Here is a 20845-nt window from a genome sequence, read left to right on the forward strand (position 1 = left end):
CAGCCATATGAACAGCTATGAGGAGCAGGTTACTTCTACGCGCTTAAATAGCTTCAGAAATGATGTCACATATGGGAACGCTTCTTTGAAATGCTTTGTTGATGAAAGACATCTTCACGTTGAATCAGTTCTAACCATAAATCATAAGGGGGGGCTCGCAGAGGATGATATTTCGTGTGCAGACTAAGCTGTTTCAATTATGCACAATGTTTGGCTCACACCATCTGTACCAGCATCCTTCGGTCACCACTGTGTAGTCACAAGTGTATTATCCTGGATACTTGTCCTGGTGGGAGGGGGCTTGTTATCTTATTTATCCGTCTTTCTTTTTACAGATTGCAAAAACATTTCAACAGAGTTTTAAAAATATGTCACTCAAAACAGGGTTTGATACCTACAGCACTGCTTACTGGTTAAATATCTTTAAAAGTATTATTATTATTATTATGCTCCTATTCAGGCTCATGAGTTTGCTCTGGGTTATTACTTGAAAAGGGTTACATGCTCTAATGTTTACACGTTTTTTTCAGCCTATGAAACGCTTTGATTTAGCTCCGGTCTCTTTAAGGCCACCCTCCCGACAAAGACCTGCTCTGATTGGCCGGCTGCTCGGTCGACCACTTCCAGCACATGCGGGCAACGTTTATTCAAATGTGTGGAAGTATTTGTGACGAGGCGTTTCAGGAGCATCTGGAGCTGCATTTTCTGTGGGGAAGAGGGATAAACCATAGACTTTAGGCTTTTTTACGCAAAATACCTCACAAAAAATTGATCACAACACATCTTTTTGTCTATAGTTTTTGTAATGGTATACGCACAGAGAGAGGATAGCAGTTTAAAGTTCTCCCTTTCTCTTTGGCATTTTTTTGTAAAGGTTGAGCCTGTCAAAATTACACAAAGATGTTTTCCACATTACTCTTCTCTATTCTAAACTAAGATCACTAACCAGACATGTTTTGTGTTTCCCTCTTCTGCCAACATTGATCTAGACTGGTGTATTTGTTTGGAAATTCATGTACGGATGAAATAATTAATTTGCATTGTAAATTGACGAATAGAATATTGATTTGTACAGCAACTATCCATCTACCCATTGACTGACACAGTGGGTTGTATTGGCATGATTGTTTGCTTCTTGATACATAGTGCCAGCTTTTCTTGTCGTTTGGCTTCAGGCTTCACTGCATGCTCTGTTATTTTCTATTTTCTAATGGAAAACTTTTTTTTCTCTCTCTCTCACCCAGAAGGAATTGGAGAGAGTCCAATACCTGCGGAGTCCCTCAGGGGACACACCAATCACTCATACGTGACTCTATGACAAATCAACAACTTTAAAGTAAACTCGCTAAAAGACGGCTACGTGGTTTTCCTACTTCTCAGGAGCATTGTTTTATTTCTGCTTCTTGGGTTTCTGATCTCAGCGTTATGTCGAATTAACCGCTTTAACAGTTTGTCATTTTTGATGAAGTGAGCGTTGCTGGAGTGTTCAATAAATACATCCACTGTAAGATCAATTTCTGTCACATAATACTAGATTCATCCCGAGCAGGTGCCTGTAAATCAGTTACAATACACAAAATGTGCTCTGGTTTCATACCCATTGCGGAAAGATACCTATAGATTAAAATACTGACATGAATAACACTGACAAAATGTTGGTCTGTGCCCGCTTTCACTTAATTGATCGTTTTACTGACAGGCTCTGATCCAGCTACAGTGCAGATATCAAGTGATACATGATTTTGTAAACAACGTCTTATGGGTAGGTAAGCCTCTAAATCTCTCGTGAGATTTTCAAAAGTTAACGTAAAGACCCAAAAAATCGATACGAGTGCGAGTTAATCATTCTCTTCTTGCTCGGTGGCAAAGGATCACTCCCAGATGTCAGAGGTGGAAAATCTTGGACTATTTCACACCACTTAAGACAGACTGGCCCAACTGAAATGAAACACATAGGAAAAGGAAAGAAATCACACTGGGCTCTGCGTGAGCGCTCTGGAGTCAATCAGAGGAACAGAGTGTCAAGTTGTGGGCAAATTCGGAGCAGAGAAATCCTCCAGTAAGGCTCAAAATCCTCATGTGTGACCTCGTCTTTAGGATTTAAAGGCAGATCACTCTTCTAGTTATGTGAACTGGAAGCGGTCATGTCACTTGGATTATTCTCTACAGTCACAAAGGAGCTGGACAGAGGCATTGAACAGTTTTTATATATATATATGAAAGCAGGAACTCTCTTCTTATCAGTTATATTCTCAAATAACTTCAACTCAGTCAATTACATAAACTTGCCTCGGTTTTATTTTTCCACTGAGCTTCAGCAAAACTTTGTTAGTGCAGTAATTGCACTTCCAGTGTTGATATGAATTAATGGAGGGGGACAATTCTGTTGGATTGGAAATGATGAACATAATGCACGGGGGATTGCCACCCAACTGCCCACAAATACTGTCCCAAGTCTGCCCAATGACTCAGAGCTGGAGAGAGGAAAATGGAGAGAATAACTCTCACCATCTGCCGCTGCAGACTGGAGGGAATGTCTGCTTATAAACACCAAATGTATCCAACAGCACGAGTTGTTGACACCCTGCATAAACTGCTGTTGACAAGTGATTTGCTCCATAGCCAGAGGTGGTGCTTTTACACATGGGAATTAGAAATTGAAGTCATTGTGACAAATGTTTTGTAGAATCAGAGTATGAATTTCTCAAATCTGGCTTTGATAGGCTCTACAGAAATGTCAAGAAGACAGTCGTTACTTCATTAGCTCGTTGTCTTTTATCCGTCTGTTAGAAGGATTAAGCAAAAACCACTCCAGCGATTTCCTTGAAACTAGGTGTAAGGGCGAGTTACACAGGAACACAGGAGTTGTATTCACTTTCTTTTACAGTGCAAGATAAAGTATTTTTGGATATTTTGGGGGAATTTGGCAACAAATAAAAAATAAAGCACATAGAGCGCTGATATCTATAAACAGGAGCAGCTGTAGAAATGTCTTTGTACTTGGTATATTGTACAATGTGTGTATCTGATCCCAAAAATATATATGTATTCAATAGCTCCTTGGCGGAAGTTATGCCCTGTGCAAGTTTCCCTCTGGTTTTTTGCTTGTAATAATGGAGGTAAAAAAACAATAAAGACAAGGTTTGTAGAATCCAACTTTTGATCTTTCATTTGATTAATCTATGAAATCCCTCAGAAGTTAAATGTTTTCCTTGTGAACAGGTGTTTTTACTATTTGCTAACCATGCCATTGTTTTGGCCTGACAATAAACCAAATCCACTCTGCACCTGCACCGTATCTCCGTGTCAGGGAGACATCACTGCATCGCTGCACATGCATTGGGGACCCGGGTGCTTGTTTACATGCTTGCTGAGAGGAGCTACAGCGACTTTGCTCAGTGAGTAAATGTGTCACCTCTTTGAAGAGCTGTTCGTCGGCGCCGAGGCTTTTTCCATTTATTTATTTTTTGTCCATCACAGCATATAGTCGCTAATCGTGGAAAGCCTTTTGGATGCTAGCTCTAAATACAGCATGAACGCTGAAACTGGAAACTAGATCCAGATGATTATGGTAAAAACAGAAAGAAAACAAAACGTGTTGAATAAGAGACAATATCTATATAAGAACAAACTGTCCATCCTGTTTCTTACAAAGTGCAATATAAAATTGGTGGAGTACTTCTTTAACAACAGCGAGAACAAGAATGTGCAGATGGTTTTCAAAACAATCCATGTCCTAAAAGTACCCGACGGAGAGGAACGGCGGTAAAGCCAAGGATTAATTTTTGCCACAGCAGACCTCTGAGCTCTCTGACCTTTCTTTGAAGGGCACAAACATGCAATAAGAGATTACAAACACATTATGTCTCTGCAAATGTGCTCCGCAGTACAGTGATGCAATCGTGCTTGACTTTAAATGCTGCAGTGCACAATGACTTGCAGATGTTTCATATTGTTTATCGGTTCAATCGGCAGAGAGGAAATTAAGTGAAGAGACTCCAAATCGGCTTGTTCCCATCAATCACTGTCCTTAGTTAAACCGAGTTTTGAAACACAAGAAACTCACCGTTTGAGTATCAAGCGAGAAACAAACCTCACCCTTCCAGTCTTACTTTACCACAAACACTGCCAAAATATTCTGCTCAAAGACGCCAGAGACAGATTCCTGTAACACTTTATTTTTCTTTCAGTTTGCAGCTGCAAGAGGTGAATCAATTGCAAAAGACCCAGTGATTTGCCAACATATCTGTGTCTTTGGGGAGTCTCTACAGGCATGCTCTCATGCAGCTGGATTGTAACAGCACTAACAAATACTTCTTAATAAGACTTATTTTTTTTCAGTTTTATTGGCTTTAGGCTCTGTCTGGATGACTTCAGCTCATTGTGAGTCTCAAATACCGTGTCTGTTATTGCTCACATGTGAACCCTCGTGTCATTTTGCATTAACACTTTTCTCTACTGCTACAGCTGCTGCTTCTTTCCTGGGCTGCCTCTCAGCTCTCAGCTCTCTGTCTATGCTTCTTATTCCACTCTGGAATCCAGCGAGGTTAAAGGAACAGTGCAATTTTCTTTAACATTTGGAGAAATACGCCTATTAGTTAGATAACAAGTCTGTTAAAGGAGGTGTAAGGGTGTGATCATTTAGCATTTCTTTCTTTCAGTTGAGCGCAGTGCAGTGTTCATCACTAAACTTCTCAGAAAGGTTGGTTTCACCAGCATAGCTACTTTTCAGTCAGATAACAGTCCCGTATACTCTAAAGTGAGTAATACACGGAGCAACATTGTTTATAATGATTTCTTAAAGAACAAACTGGCAGGGATATATCTCTCAGGGGTTATTTAGATTATCTTCTTGCTGTGATGTAATTCCACAGTAAAAGCACATTGGCGGGACAAGTAATATCTAACAGGCGAAGACGTGTAATTTCAAGGGAAATAATGTAGACTCTGCAGAAGCAGGTGCACATCTTATACCAAGTTGGCCATGTAATGTCTGCAATATTATTTACCTTTCATTACTATCGCAGTGTAGTTCGGCTCCTCGTGGGAAAGGTTCTGGAGGAGAAGTGCAACTCATTCCTACAGCCTGCCCTGCACACGAGGATGAGCTGTTGATAAGTTGTAACTGTGTTTTAAGATGTCTTTAGACACCCTTACCCCCTGCTTCCAGTCTTAATGCTAAGCTAAGCTAAATGACTAGTCGCTACATGACAGTGGTCTCAATCTTTTCATTTCTCTGCAAGAAAATGATTGAGTATTTCCCAGAATTCCATTGATCTAAACAGGCTACCACATGCAATACAATTAAAGTTCATATTTGAGTAAAATAATGACAATGTATTTTCTTGTATAATAATATGCTCTCAAGGATAAAGTAATAACATTCAGTTTGCATTCTATGTGGGGGCTGTGAGATTAATAAAGAAAACATTGCTGGCCATCTGCCGTGGTAACTTAGAGCGTTACAAAGAGCCGCTCTCGTTTACAGTGAAGCTGCATAAGCATTCCGGCCAATATACAGAAAAGCAGCTTTTTGCAGATTCTGCACAGCCAGTAGCAATTAGACAGAAAAGATACTGGTTCTTGATGATGCTGAGAATATGGAGATCGCTTCCACGAGTCTAAGTGAGTCATCCAGCCTTCAGCACGGTGACAGGCAGAAACCCACTTGCCTGCTTGTTTGTTCCTGTCATGTCTGCTACTGAGCCCATCATGCTTCATTCTCAGTCAGTTTGAGTATGTAAGCTAAAATGTCTTTTGAACTAAAAGATGCCGTATTTTTATGTCACACTTAAGGAATCTTAAAGTATAATGAATACTCCTCAAGCATGTGGTTGTTGAGCGAGCACACATCTCGAAGGCTAAACAACACGGCAAAGCAGGAGTAGCTTCTGCCAAGCAATCCATATCGTTTAAAAGCAAAGCACTGGCAGGATGTTCATCTTCACAATCTCACAGGCGTCACAGAAAGTCCTTCCTGGAGGACAGCAAATATATTGGCTTGAATTCTATTGGACTGGTGGGTTGTGGGGTTGTGGTGAGGTCCAATTACACTGGGACACAATCCACACAATTAAAAAGAAATGAGCAAATAAAATCAATGAGGATTGCTTACATTGTGGTGTCAAAGGACTCAACAGAGGACAACTGAAGCCTATATCTCAATTAGGGGAGAAATAATGTGTTCGCAGGCACAGCCGAGTGTATGCGGGGAATACAATGGTTTACAAACCACCTCTTATTTAAGGCCAGGAGTTCATTACAGCCACTATAAATCCATTAAAATAGAAGTGACCGTTCTCTAAGCCATGCTGCTCTTGACTTACTCTTGTCTGTCTTTCCATTCTCACATACACTGACAATAATATAGGATTTAACCCTTTACCACCATTTTACAGAGAGAAAAAAACATTTTAATTTCGTCGATTTATCGGCTGAAATGAAAAGTCTAACTTCCCATACTCCATCATTGAGTCATTACTCACTATAAATTGACTTTGCACATATTTTTCATTATGGGTTGATCAGTGAGAGCTGTTAAGATGCATAACCGTAAATGCAGAGAGCAGTATCGTGGGATTTTAAGTAGTGTCAGAGATGTTAACAGAGAAATAGACAAACCACTCACAGAATCCTGAATAGAAATAGTACCAGTGCCTCGCCCTAAAAAGTAAATAGTCTGCTTTATAACACCATAGAGGTAAACAAGTCAATGGTGTTGTTGCACTGACGCAAGTACACACATGAAGTTCATGACATTTTGACAGACGGGCTTTTCAGACAGTCAGTCATGTGCACCCTGAATGACAGGCACACAGAAAGAGACTGTCAGGGCCAGTAAAAACTTTGTGGATGTTTTGACAGTCCGCTGACCAACATTATTATGTATGAAACTATCAAAAATATATTTCTACTCTTTAATCTAATGACGTATTTACTCAATCTAACGCCGCTCCAGATCATTCTGGCCCACTTTGACACCTGGTCTTACAGCACCTTGTTTTGAAATGTGGAGAAATCCAAAGTTTAAAAAGTCTGCCATGTCGAGCAGTTGAGAAGCTGTGGACAATAGCTTTTTTTGGAAGGAGTTTATGATCCGTCCATCCATCTATCCATCCATCCATCATCTTATATCGCTTCTCCTTTTGAGGGTCACAGGGGAGCTGGACGGAAGTGAAGCTAACATTGGGTGGGAGGAAGGGAACGACCTGCACAGGTTAGTAGTCCATCACAAGGCTGACGGCTGACATATAGAGCGGAACAATCATTCATTCTCACACATACACCTACGGGTAATTTACTGTTGCCAATTAATCTAACCTGAATGTCTTTGGGCCGTGGGAGGAAGCCGCAGCATCTCGAGGAAACCCACACAGACACAGGGAGAACATGGGAACTCCAAACAGAACGACCCCCTCGCTGTGAAGCGGCAGCACTAACCACTTTACCACTGTGCCACCTGTTTATCAAACAGTCAATTAAAATCTGCTATTAATTCCGGCCATCTGCAGCTGAATTCATTATGTCACTTGCCAGTCCAAAACACCATTGCTCCTGGTGTAAGCCGGAAAAACAGTGGCGCGTAAATAACAGCGCGAGTCCTCCCCTCTCTACCACTCTCTCTCTCTTTCTCTCGGAGAGTATTTTAACAAGGTGCTGACAAGAAAAATGATAATGATGTGTCTGTCATGATGCAGAGCTGGGTAAATTTGTCACGATGGCAGGTGACTGATGGTCTGGTATCATCCATTGGCCAAACCATGAATTCCTTTCCTGAACATTTGAACACACACACACACACACACACACACACACACACACACACACACACACACACACACACACACACACACACACACACACACACACACACAGATAAACACACACACACACACACACACGCACATATTCACACAGATAAACACACACACACACACACACACACACACACACACACACACACACACTTTAAAGAACATCACTCAGCACAGGTAAGAGCAGGTAAATTACAGCCTCTCTCAGGTTTATCCTCATTGTTCACTGACAGTCTGTCTACCATCTGCAGCCTGAAAGGCATCACAGTAACCTTTACAAACTGTAAACTACTGTACTCAGACAGTAGATCGGAAACACATGGCACGGATGCTGAGATTATTATTGTCTTCCGTCTGGATGGTTGTATATAGGCTACATCAAAGTATTCACCAAGGTCACTGCTGTTTCAATGATGAACAGGAATAAACACAGCACTGGCACATTTGTTCTTTTCTCCCCTTTAATGCTTGAAGAAGCTGCAGTGTGATACTGATGTTTAAATATACAAACTGCTTGTGTTTATATGTATATATTAAAATCACAAGTGTCTCTTCATTTGTTGGATTATCTTGAATTTGGTGTCTTACAAGTTCTTCGCCATTGTTAATGCTTTAGCTTCAGTGCTGTTTCAGTGAAAGAATTACACCATTCACAAGAATTGTTTGGAATTCCTCTTAATTTCAATTACTGTAATTTGGTGAATATGTTTAATTTACATTGATTAAATGCAACAATTTGATCATGTAAACCTTCTGATTTGTGTTACTCACTGTGTCTTATTTTCAAAGTTTGATATCCAGAAACAAACGTTTGAATATCCTTTTCAATCTTGATTTGTTCCACTTGTGTAAATGATGTAAGCTCAATTTTATGAAGGGAGGAACTCATTATCTGGTTTTGTTTTTCACTTTCAATGGAACGGAGCCGACTTGGAAATTCTTGTTCTCTCTGTTTTCGTTTTCAATAAAAGCGGGGAACAAACATTTGTATTTACTGCACGAAGGTCCCTGATTTAGCTGGATTTACACGGATAATAGACATCATCTCATTTTTCTCTCTCGCTGTGGAAGTTTTAAACTAAATGAAAAAATCCTTGCGTCTCCTTTCTCCTGTGGTCCTACCAATCAATGCTGTCAATAGTGACATTTAAGCATGGACAGAGTTCACAGGTAAATGCCATTGAGGGTTCTTAAAAAATTGAAGGTCGTGTCTCTAATGTAACCTTCTCTAATAAGTGATGATTTGAAGGGAAGACAGTGACAGACCGTGCAAGGGCTCAATCCATAAATTTCTATAATGCAAAGATGTGCTCCACTGGTGAGAACTGACCTGTGATACATTTAGAAGTTGTGTCTGAAAGGCGAATCAATAATTCTTGCGAGCTGCGTGGTAAGCAAATCGAAGTTCTTTAGCAACAGATAATGAATACAAAATGTCAGTAGACATCAAAAATTTGTCTTTCATGGTGAAAATAAACATCCCCTGGGTTCTACATTTCTAATTATACCCTTAACAACACTGTCTTTACAAAGCCGGAGCAAAAATGAACATCTGCACAAAAACTGGTTCAAAATTAAAAAATCCACTTTTTCAACCCCTCAAGGGTGTTTTTGTCTAACCAGATTCATCAGTATGCTGCAACAACAGCTTTCCCCATTACTGTCAAGCGCGGCGTCCCTCCGCGACAATAGATTTGCCTCTTCACAACCGAACAAGACACTAACTTTTTAACACATGTCATAAAGCTGTGAGACATTTCATTCAGTGCATGGGGGCCTGTGTTGATCTGAGACTTCAGACATGCCATCGGAGAGAACGAGCGGTACGTCATCTGATGGTTTGTCGAACGACGGGCCTGTCACCAAACAGCCAAAAGCTTAGAAGTGTAGTTCACTTGACACACGGTCTTCAGGGATGTCTCTTATAAGAAAAAAAAATCTGTCGCCCCATTTAAAAAAAAAAAAAAAAAATCTGTTAGCCTGGGTGGGAGGATGGGTTTGGGGGTACATAACAAATAAAGCATTGGCCTACAAAAGATCCAGAGGGAACACTCTATGTGCCTCCTCTGTATCCATTTAACAGGAGGGCTTACAGCAGCCAGCTACTTACAGCCTAACTGAAGTGCTATATTACTCACTGAGCTCAGCTGGAAACACTATAGAAAATGTGTTTGCCTAGGATCTGCTCTCCTTTATCAATCCCGAACAGCAGGGACCAAAGCTTTAAGCGCTATGCCAGGGCGCCAGCAACAGCAAACAACGTTTCAGTCAGAATAAAAAAGAGGGAACGGTTGCACAAATAAGATTTCAGTTTTGTCTCTGTAAATCCTTTAAAGCTGAATCTAACACAGCACATCCTGAATTCCCACAGAGACTATTCAAAGACACTCGGAAAAGTAACATGCAGACTTCGAAGTACAAGTGCGCACAGAGACAGACAGAGAGACCTCGAAAGATTTCAAAAGGTAAATGAGAAAAGGGAGCAATAGCGCTCGATTTGAATCACAATCGATGTATTTGTTCTTACCGATAAAGACGTTCCATTCAGGATCGAGGTCTGCCTGGTTGGCCAGACAGCCCCTCATAACGTTGTGACAGTAGTTGTGACAGGGTTTCAGGCCGGGCAAGCTGCGACAGTAGGGACAGTACAGCATCTTGGTCAAGGCTCTGACACATGCAGGAGCGACATTCACCTAAGAAACAAAGAGATGATTGGAGAGAGGAGGTTTGATAAAACAAAATGATGTTGCAACACACAAGTAATACTGTCAGGTTTGTATTCAACATCAGCTTAACATGAGGTTTCTAAAGCAGACACAGTATAAGGAGTGTACCTCCCATTACACACTTCAGGGGGGTACAAGTCAACATCTGACAAACATCTCCACACTACATCTTCCGGAGCTTGAAATGTGAAAACCCACCGGATGAAACCGTATGACAAGATGAGTTTTACAACTCTGTCCATCTTGATTTCCTGTGAAGGCTGTGCCTCTTGTTGTCATTGTACCAGCTTGAATGAAAGCAACAGGATTCTGGCGTCTGGATGCAGAACGAAGTTACATCTGATAATTGGCCTGTCAGCCTCTTTGTTCATGCTTGACTTTAGAGTTTGTCCGGCCTGCACTCTTAAGACAGCTCGAGTGTCGGCGTGTGCAAGGTTGGCAGATTGGTTAGTGGTGTATTAGACGGAGCAGCCAACTGAAGGACGTCTTTCACAGAGCTACACGTCCCGGAAAAAAATTAATAACTCAAGACATGGTTTAAATTTTTTTTGGGGGAGAAATGGCAATGAAATGTTCTTTCATGCAACAGATTTGACTGTTATCAACACAGAGGACCCAAACATACAGGGTTGTACCGGCCTACTAAACTAGTAGGTTTAGGAGTCAGCATCCATTTAATTCAAAGATTTTTTAAGACCCCAGTAGGTGCAGAAGTTCTGTTATCAGGTGCTTTAAAGCTCATTATCAGCATTTATCATTATTATTATAGATTATTACAGGAGGGATCTCTCTTTCAGGGCAGACATGCCATAAATGCATTATTATCATTAATTTGAATTTTTGTAATTTTGTGGTAATGCTACCTGGAGACAAAAAGCCCAAAGCCCAGTGATATAAATGCTGCTGAAGCTAAAGTGGGAGGATACTGAGAAAAAAAGAAAAGAAAAATGAAAGAAAACACCGGCGCACGGTTGTAGCTCCATGGCAACATCACAGGCTGCGCTATGACACTACATACAGCTTCAGTCTGCTTTTAACATTGAAGGTTGTCTTTGATTTTTCTTGGTACAATGACCACACCATCTGTGTGTGTGTCAGTGACAGGGAGAGCAAGCGAGAGAGAGAGAAGGAAAGGGATGAGAAGGAAAATAAGGGAGAGGAAGCGAGAGGAAAGACATGCACGCTATTAGTGTATTTGCTTCCACTGCCTCTTGGCAGCCGGCAACAAGGATCAAATAAACAATCTTTGACATTAGCAATCTGCCACTGACATCACGCAATGTCGTGTAAGAAGGCACTTAAAGTAGGTTGCTAGCTGTCAATTCCGTCGCTGCATGTCGTGTGCTGGTACGTGTTCTACTAAATTGTTTACATCCGTCTGGGAGCGTAGTTAACATACATTCTGCTTCATTTGATTGGACACGTTTCACAGTCAGGATGCTGTGACATCATGTCGGAAATGGGTAGAAAAAGTTCAGGGAGTGATTTATTAATGCACAATATCCATCAGTAATTATGACTTATCCTATGAAGTATGCATTTTATATGATTAAATATATATTATACTGTCATTCATTACACCAGCTTCCACTCACACGGGAGGAGTTACATTAACAAACACATCTGCTCACAGCTCCTTTACATTGTGTTAAAAAACCCTTTATTAAATACTTATGTTTCCGCTAATGATTGCTTAAGAGCTTTACTTAAAGTGTTGCTGTGCATTAACTGACATTTCATTCCTACATTGTCCCGTACGACTGGCAGAGCTGGATCGAGAACAAAAAGAGAAAACCGAGAGCAAACAGAGATGCAGCAGGCGGAGCGAGGAAGCCAAAGACGCTGCCAGACGCAGGGAAACAAACACCAAGGAAGCAGAGCGGCGGATACAGATGAAACAGACGGAGAGAAAGCCGGACAAGACACTCGCGGACAAACAGAAGGAACGGGCAGGTGCGATAACCACATTTGGACAAAGAAACGAGTCTACGCCAATCACAGCGTCTGCTTTGGAGAGAGAAGACATTTCACTCGCAATTACACATTTAAGGACTTTTCTAAGGACACATTTTTAGGTACATTAGAAACAACGGAACTTCAAATCCGACCTTCTATTCATTAATATATTGAACGAGCTTGTGTTGTAGATATATCTCACGTGTAGCTTTAACCTTTAGATCTCAGTCAAGTCAACCTTTCTCTCTGCACTGACAAAATCGACATCGCACGTGTAAATCCACGAGTTAAATGCGACTGCTACGTGCAATTCATCCGTCCACTGTAACTGAGACAGGGATGAGACAGTTTTTAGATTAGACTTGGACTTCCACTCTCATCCCCGTGCATCTCCAGCAATCTCCCTTCCTCCCTTTTCCTCGTCTCAAAACCCCACAGATTAAATACAACATTTTTTCCTATCACGCTATTTGAATCATTTTATTTCACTGGCTGATTTGCATATAAATATATTTGCTGTGGTGACAGAGGAAAGAGTTTTTGTCTTTTGTTTTTCTGTGTTGGCCCCGGCTCGGTCGCTATGGACATTAAATATCAGCTTAAACTGCAACCATAAAACAAAAACACTCTGACTATGGAATACACTCGTTAGATAGATTTACTGTTGCACAGCTTTGGTATGATTAATGCCAGCATCACATGAAAATGTAGTATAAGGTATCATCTACTTCACATCAGCAAAACACAGCAAATCTTCTCTACAGTTTAATACCCATCATACTTCTACTCCCGACTCGTCCAATAAAGAGCAGCATTTATTCATGAGAATATTAAATAATTTAAAAAAGTTCCCGGATTAATCTGTTTCTGTCAATTCAATTAAACTTGGCCCAGTTTCTAGACAGCCAATTTAACAGACAAGAAGAAAACACGGGGAGATTTTTCTTGACTATAGACCTGATCCAACTACACTCTTCGTGGCTTTTTAGTGGCAATCAAAGTAATATATATTTCCACTGCAAGTAGCAAAAGTGTTTTACGCTGCCCTTGAGCTTTGCAAGCCTTTGGAAAATGTGTAATAAAATGGTGCCAACTAATTATCTCACAGAGATCTTTACATTATTGCAGTGACTGTGCCCAGCAGTCGCAGAGTGGCCCTGGATGAAGGATAATCTGATAATCTTGTTAGAAGTTATCTACAGTTGAGTGGATGGGATCTCTCACAGCAGGGCGAGCGTTGGAGTGGTGAGAGAGACGTCTCAGACACAGAGCGAAATTAAAACACTAACCTCCTCATCTGAGGTCTAAGTGCTGCATGGAGAGCGTGTTGTTTGTGTCTGAATATATGTCAAAGTAACTCTGGTCGTTTTAACACTGAAGTCTGGTCCAAAGTACAAAACAACGTTTGTGTCTTTGCTGCATTTTTTACATCTGATCTGGTTAGATTTGGTTTCACAATGTAATTTAGGGAGTGGATGTAAATTCCTAATCTGCAGAGTAACGTCTCAAATAAGTGTAGTCCAGTCACAAGTAAAACATTTACCTCTGCACTGTAGCAATACTTTAAACACAGTTGAGAATATAGGACGAGATGTTTCCCAAATTCAAAAGTTTTAAATGTCACACTGATTTATGTGATAATATATTTTCAAATTGTCGAATAAGCAATTTTCCTTACATACAGTCCCTGAGTGGACTTTGAGGAACAAGAGTGGGGTGAGACATAAACAGCGGCCTACTCATTATCCTGCTGCTTTGAAAGAGCAGCTTGAAGGTGTCAGCCAGACTCCTGATGTGAGCATTAACTTTATTGAGGATTAATAAGCCTGAGCAATAATAAAGCGAGCCATTTCTAAATTTAGCCCATAAAGGCCACAGTCTGGAGCCGTTATCCTCACCTGAATCCAACAGCAGCAATCCAACAGATCCAAGATAACTGATTCATTACAATAAAATGATAAGGCTCACTTTCATAATGAGCGATATGTCTAAGAGGTCCTCCGAGAAGGCATCACCTTGTCTCTCCAACAGGGTGTTGTCATGCACATATGGCGTGAACTCCCTTTAGGGGTAACAGAGTGGGAAGAGCAGAGACGATGGAAATTGCTTCATGTCACCAAGTAATGAAGTTGTGAGAAATGACAATGACTTTGCAAGTTACCAAGGCCAATCAAGGGGAACACTTTTGGGACAGTGAGGCTGTCGCCAACAAATCCGTCTCAATAGTTCTGTCATAATTATTGTGACAGGTTTCATTGCTTCGTACTGATTGGACATGGATGTAAGGCTGCATTGCTGTCCCTGTGTCCCTTCTCAATTCCACAGCCATTAGTGTCAATGGCGATAGGAGTTATCTGTCACCATGTAAATCAGATTACAATCTGTTTAAAAGCAACATGTGCCTGGTTACACCAAATGTCTGGTATTACCAAATGGCTAAGCTGAGTTCATGCTTTTCTAAACATAATTATTTAAAATCTTGCACAAAATGTTAAAATCTCCCTTTGTGTTTCTGAACTGAGACGTTGGAAAAGTGTTTTTTATAAAACATTATCATGTCAATGAGAATTTGACCCTTGAGCTTTTGGATCAGGTGGGAATTCTTGAGTTATGACCAAAAAAAGAATTTCATGCGGTCACAGTGACATTGACCAACAAAATCTACTTAGTTCACCGTTGAGACCGAGCTCGTGCCAAATCTTAAAAAAGTTCCCTCCGGGTGTTACTGGGATATCACGCTCATGAGAACGGGACGGACGGATGGACAACCTGAAAACACCATGCTTGGGGCCAGGAGCGATGCTGGTGTGGACGTGTAAAAAGAAGATGAAACCGGAGTCAAGTCAAGAATCTTATTTTGCAAGACAGATGATCTTTTGTTGACTTTAAAGATCTGTCTTCATCATTTCCGCAGTGAAATATGCATCATGTTTTGTCTGCATTTTGCTTATGTGGTAGTTTATGTTTTCATGCAAAGCTCATAAAGCACAGCTGCTGCTTATTACATACAGTATGATGTAAAACACAGCTCTGTGTGGGTTTTGTTATCATATTCACTGTAACGCTTCCTTCTCGTGACACCTACAGTAAAAATAGTTTTCAGAGAGATGTATTTTATTTGTACTCCATTACGTTTTAACTGTCCTTATTTGCACAATTGATGAGCTCATAAAATTTGATGCTTCGTTAAAGTTTAAACTCACAAGCGGAGTAGTTGGATCAGATGCTTCTCGCAGGTTAAGACGTTTGTGCGACTCTTAAACAGAAGATGCAGTTACGAGTTACACACGGGCAGTATAGACAGCATGAAAGTGTCTGTGTAACAATACGTCAAAGATTTTTAATTAAAAATTTCACTGGAGGCAGAGGTCATGCTGTAGATACTGTGTTTAACATTCCTAAGGCAAAATGTTTAATTCAATTATTAATTGAGTTCTTAAGAATAAACCAGATTAAGTATCATAAGTATTAACTTATTCAAACAGAGACGTCTGAATATGTATCGAAGCTTAAAACATGTGCAAACATCAAATTCGTATGAGCCATTTCTAAATGGTCAGTCTCTTACTGGAGCATCAAAGTCATGCCGACTTTCATGAGTGAACAAATACAAACATTACCTGATAAAACCCATTAATGTAGCAGCTTGTGCACATTGAGTCCTTATAAAAAACGAGCTGGTCAAAGAGGCAACAAAACAAGGATTCAGGAACATGGACATTTTTTTTTTGTGATGAACGAGCTCTATTGTAATGCCTTGCAAAAAAAACCAAACATGTCCTCTCCAGAAAGTATTGCTTTCCCTTAACCATGAAGGTGATCCGACCTTAACCATGTTGCCTAAACATAGTCCCATCTTAATCACAGGGTTGCCAGAGCAGAAAATGCTCACACAGCGAGGGTCCTTGTGGAAGGTGCTGACAACTGCCCTATTTTGTTGTTAAAGTGTGTCGATTCGTTGGACTCTGACACCACTGTTCAATTCCACATGTACACATATATAACTTCGAAATACTGTCACATGTGCAGCTAGAAATGTCGAGGATATATTTGTGTATACTAGAATTTGTTTAAATATGGGCATGGCAGTTGTTCAGATATTTGAAAAACCAACAGTACGTTTTAGTCCAGCTGAATTATATTTGTGTACTTCTTGGCGAGGCACTTTGCAAGAACAGCGTCACAGGGACACACAAATAGATGGAGATTCACAAACATATTTGTCTTTGTAAAGCACAGAGATGCCAGTTGGCAAACACAGTTGGAGACGGAGGCGGTGTAAAATAACTAAACTGGTAAACCTGAGATAAATATTAATCCTTCAGTACATACAATCACAGACAGAGCCCAGTATGACGGCGTATGCACTCAAGTTGTCATTGATAATAAAACACGGTCTGCAGCACTTTGTAATAATCACGTCCTCTTGCTGCGCCTCTCGCTGAACTTTACTCTCTCTCCACTCAGCATGTTAAATGCAAGATGGAGCCGAGGACAATTCCACAGAAGCTGCACTAAAAATCTGTTGCTGTCAAATCAATGAACGTCTCGGGCTGACAGAATAATCCACATGTGAGCAGCTGTGCCTCCGTGAAACGACACAGTGGTACTCGGAGGGCCCCCTGCGACACACGGCAGTCAGCTCAAGTGTCTGTCTTTGGTGATGCAAGGGATCGGCCGTTGATTCGCCCTGACATCCACCATGTTATGTGGCATGTCTGGAGCAGCAGTTGGGACTGTTTCTTTAATTTACCAAGACAAGTGCAAACACATTAAAAGCCAAGCGCACGCTGCTCAATGACTTGGGACAGCGCAGCCAGGAGCTAACGGCAGCAAAAACCTGCATACGCGACATTGTTATCCATCTGCCGAGCCTCCTTCCGGAGTAAAACTCAGCACTCACCCTGTGTCCATCTGACTCCAAAGGTCTGCGACCCAGCCTGAATGTCAGGGGCACACAGGTCTCCTGTGGCTGCCAAGAAACCTCCGGACAAGTGTAACTACATTGGTGCTGACAAGCTTCTCTAAGTGCTTGTTAAATAAAGATGTGGTGCCATACACTTCAAATAAAGGTGCAAAGAAGTCGTCACAGGATATGATCGGGGGTGGAACAGTCAGATGATGTGACATATTGTCACTAGTGGTTGGATAAGACGGATGAGTAACGCTTTTTTTTTTCCCTTTTAAAATTTTGATGAATATTTTCCTCATTTTTTGGTCAACTTTCCCTCCTTTGAATTTTGTTCTTAACCTTCTCCCTCTCGCTGTCAGGCTGACTGAGTCTCTATCTTTCAGACTTCTCAGTATAAGATGAAGGGGGGGCGTACACTGTAGTATACAGTATATTTCTTTATTATACTTTCATATCATGTCCTTGTATTTCAGACCACATGCTGTCTCTCATTTTTTTTTTTCAAACATTCTGCAGTTCACCACAGATCAAAATCTTTTAATTAAAAGGGACATCTTTGGTGCAGCACATTTCCCGATTACGTGCCAACCTTTTTTGAGCCAGTTGCCATCTGCTGTCACAGCACTGTAGCTGAGGCCTTATCCTCGGCAAGCTGTGTGAGCGGTGCGCCAGCAGAAGGAGACAGACAGAGAGGCAGAGAGAGAGAGAGAGAGAGAGAGAGAGAGAGAGAGAGAGAGAGAGAGAGAGAGAGAGAGAGAGAGAGAGCGAGAGAGAATAAATAAGAGAGAGGTTTGTCAACAAATACAGATACTGAACTGTGACTCTGATAAATCACATCAGGACACTATAACCACTATAACATATCCCACTGGTATCCCTTCCCCTTTTTAAAAAGTGTAAAGGTACCTCATTGATTGTTTTTTATTTCGCTTAATTTGCTAATTTTGGGCTCCATTAGCTTCATTGGCCAATCATTTTTTCATGGTCACCTGCTGCCTTCGTATGGCTGCATGGATTTAATAACCTGAAGGAGTCCCACAGTCTAAAGCAGCTGTGGACAACAGATACTGTCAGAATCAATCATATTATGTTATAAATCGATGCAAACTACTTTACTGCTTCAACCACATTTTAACATTTTATGTTTTCGAGTTATAAACAACGAAACACTGTGATTATGATCCATCTTGTCTCTCTATATATCTCTTACCGGAAGGTGCAGGTCATCTGATGCCCTGTCTGTCAATGATCGGCATTACCGAACTACAAAGTGCCAACATCTGTCTCACATCTCTCTGCACACAGACTATCATTTATGATGCATTGGACCAGGCTAGAAAAGACAGACACATGTTGGCTGTTATCTTGTTAAAGGTCACCGTTAAGATCTAAAGGATTCAGCCTTTGTGTGTGTATGTGTGTGTGTGTGTGTGTGTGTGTGTGTGTGTGTGTGTGTGTGTGTGTGTGTGTGTGTGTGAGGAAGGGGGAGAGAGAGGCTGTGGTTTGCGGTTCTGGTGGTTTAATAAACGCATACTTTTGTGGGTCTGCAGTCTGACTCTCTGCAAACACTGCATCACTACAGCCTGTTAGGGTTTGCATCCTAATAACATTCACCAAACCAAGTAATTCACAAGAAGCTTCAGCATAATATTTACATGATCATTTTGAGGAAGCTTAGCCTCCGCTAGCCTCTTATTAGTGCTGCATGTGCATATCACTGTCAATGGTGTGTGTGTGTGTGTGTGTGTGTGTGTGTGTGTGTGTGTGTGTGTGTGTGTGTGTGTGTGTGTGTGTGTGTGTGCGTGCGTGTGTGTGTGTGTGTGTGTGTGTACTTGTTTCATTAAAAGCTTTAGGAATTTTTTCTGCGTAAACACTGGACTGGTGGACCACATGGGGACCACAGTCTGGTCCTAATGAGGCAAAACATAATTTCCGAGGTCCTGGTTAAGGGGAGGGGGGTAAGGTTTTGGTTAGGCTGTCCTCAAACTGTATATTAATACACACATTACTGCATACTAATTCATGTCTGCCTGAGAATCTAGAAACAGCCACTAACTAGTAACTTATGTGAAGATCACCAGGGAAACACAGCTTGGTAAATACACATTAAATGTCAGTTAATTTAGAAATACACTTATCACACTTGTTGTTATCTATGTCTTAGGGATCACCTCAACCATCTTTAATAGTCACGTTACTCTATAGGACCCATTGTGTTTACTGGGAGAAAAATACACGTGTGATATGAGGATATTGAAGGAAATGGAGTTCAGCTCAGGTCATGCTGCACGATTCCATTCCTCTTTTCTTTTGTAAAATAGAACGGCACATTTGTCTGAGCTTGACTGTCGAATGCCCTTTACTGTTTCGCCTTGACAGTGAGCAGGCTACACTGATGTATGGCAGCGACTACATAAAGTAGATGAGAAAAAAAAGAAAGAAAAATACACCCAAGACAAACTGAGGAAACCACGTTGAAGCGATGCTGGTATTGCTCACATGTCAGCAAAAGGCTCAGTAATCTGGCAGAACATTAATCTAAGGTAAATGTTGTGTAAAGATTAGAAACTGCCTCGGAGCTTAATGTTAAATTATCTGACAGTTCGTGGTAGAAAATGAGTGTATAATGAGATCAACATGACAGTATAAGCCATCAGGAAAAACAAATCCCTCAGTGCAAAATACCCCAGTTCCTTCCATCATCAGGGCTAAATATGCACCACGGACTAGGCCGGCTCCCCATGAGTATACGCAGAGTGAGTGATAAGTACTCTAAATGCCTGAACTTTAAAACGTTCAAAAGGTCCAAATCCCTGCAATCTTCTCTGAGCAGGTCTTAATGTGGCTGGACTGTGTTTTAAGTACCCTGAGGATAAAACTCTTAATGGTCATCATAAACTGTAATCCAGGGAGATTCTGCTCTTAATCCAGGATAGACGTCCAGGAAACTGTTCAGTGTAAATCCAGTCCAATCCCATTTTATGGGGTGATATCTCTCCTGTTCCGACTTCAGTGCGAACACAACTGTCTGTTAGCAGTAATAATGTATGTGGGCTCATCATCGTCAGCGCTGCTCTGAACAGACAGATGGTTGAAAGCAGCACATTTTCATTTGAAAACCGCAGGTTTCGCGAATTTCACACCTAATTTCATTATTTGAGTTAGATCAACTCGCCAGGGGGCATATGCAACACTTCACATACTAATTAGACTAAAGACCCATGGCAGAGACAAGACAACATTCTATAATAATACTCCTCATCAACCAGTAGGTATCTTCCCAGTTTAACTCCCCCAACTCCCAAGTGTTGTTGTAAATCTTTTTGCGTTGATTTACTTTAGCAGCATATTCTGAAAGCTTTTGATTGATGTAGATTGATGTAAATCAGCTCATTATAATATTTCAAATTTAAAACAGATTTAAACGTTTCATTACA

The 20845-nt window shown here is 40.9% G+C and overlaps 1 protein-coding gene across 2 annotated transcripts in view; it reads right to left on the bottom strand.

Moving 5' to 3' along the window:
- The window catches only part of gpc6a (glypican 6a), a 126894-nt gene that overhangs the window by 35633 nt on the left and 70416 nt on the right, over positions 1–20845 (bottom strand). For both annotated transcript variants that reach the window (XM_035152305.2, XM_035152296.2), the window contains exon 4: positions 10342–10507. In XM_035152305.2, the coding sequence (XP_035008196.1) occupies positions 10342–10507 (166 nt within the window). The remainder of the gene's footprint in view (positions 1–10341; positions 10508–20845) is intronic.

Source organism: Hippoglossus stenolepis, chromosome 1 (genome assembly GCF_022539355.2).
Source record: "Hippoglossus stenolepis isolate QCI-W04-F060 chromosome 1, HSTE1.2, whole genome shotgun sequence".
NCBI lineage: Eukaryota > Metazoa > Chordata > Actinopteri > Pleuronectiformes > Pleuronectidae > Hippoglossus > Hippoglossus stenolepis.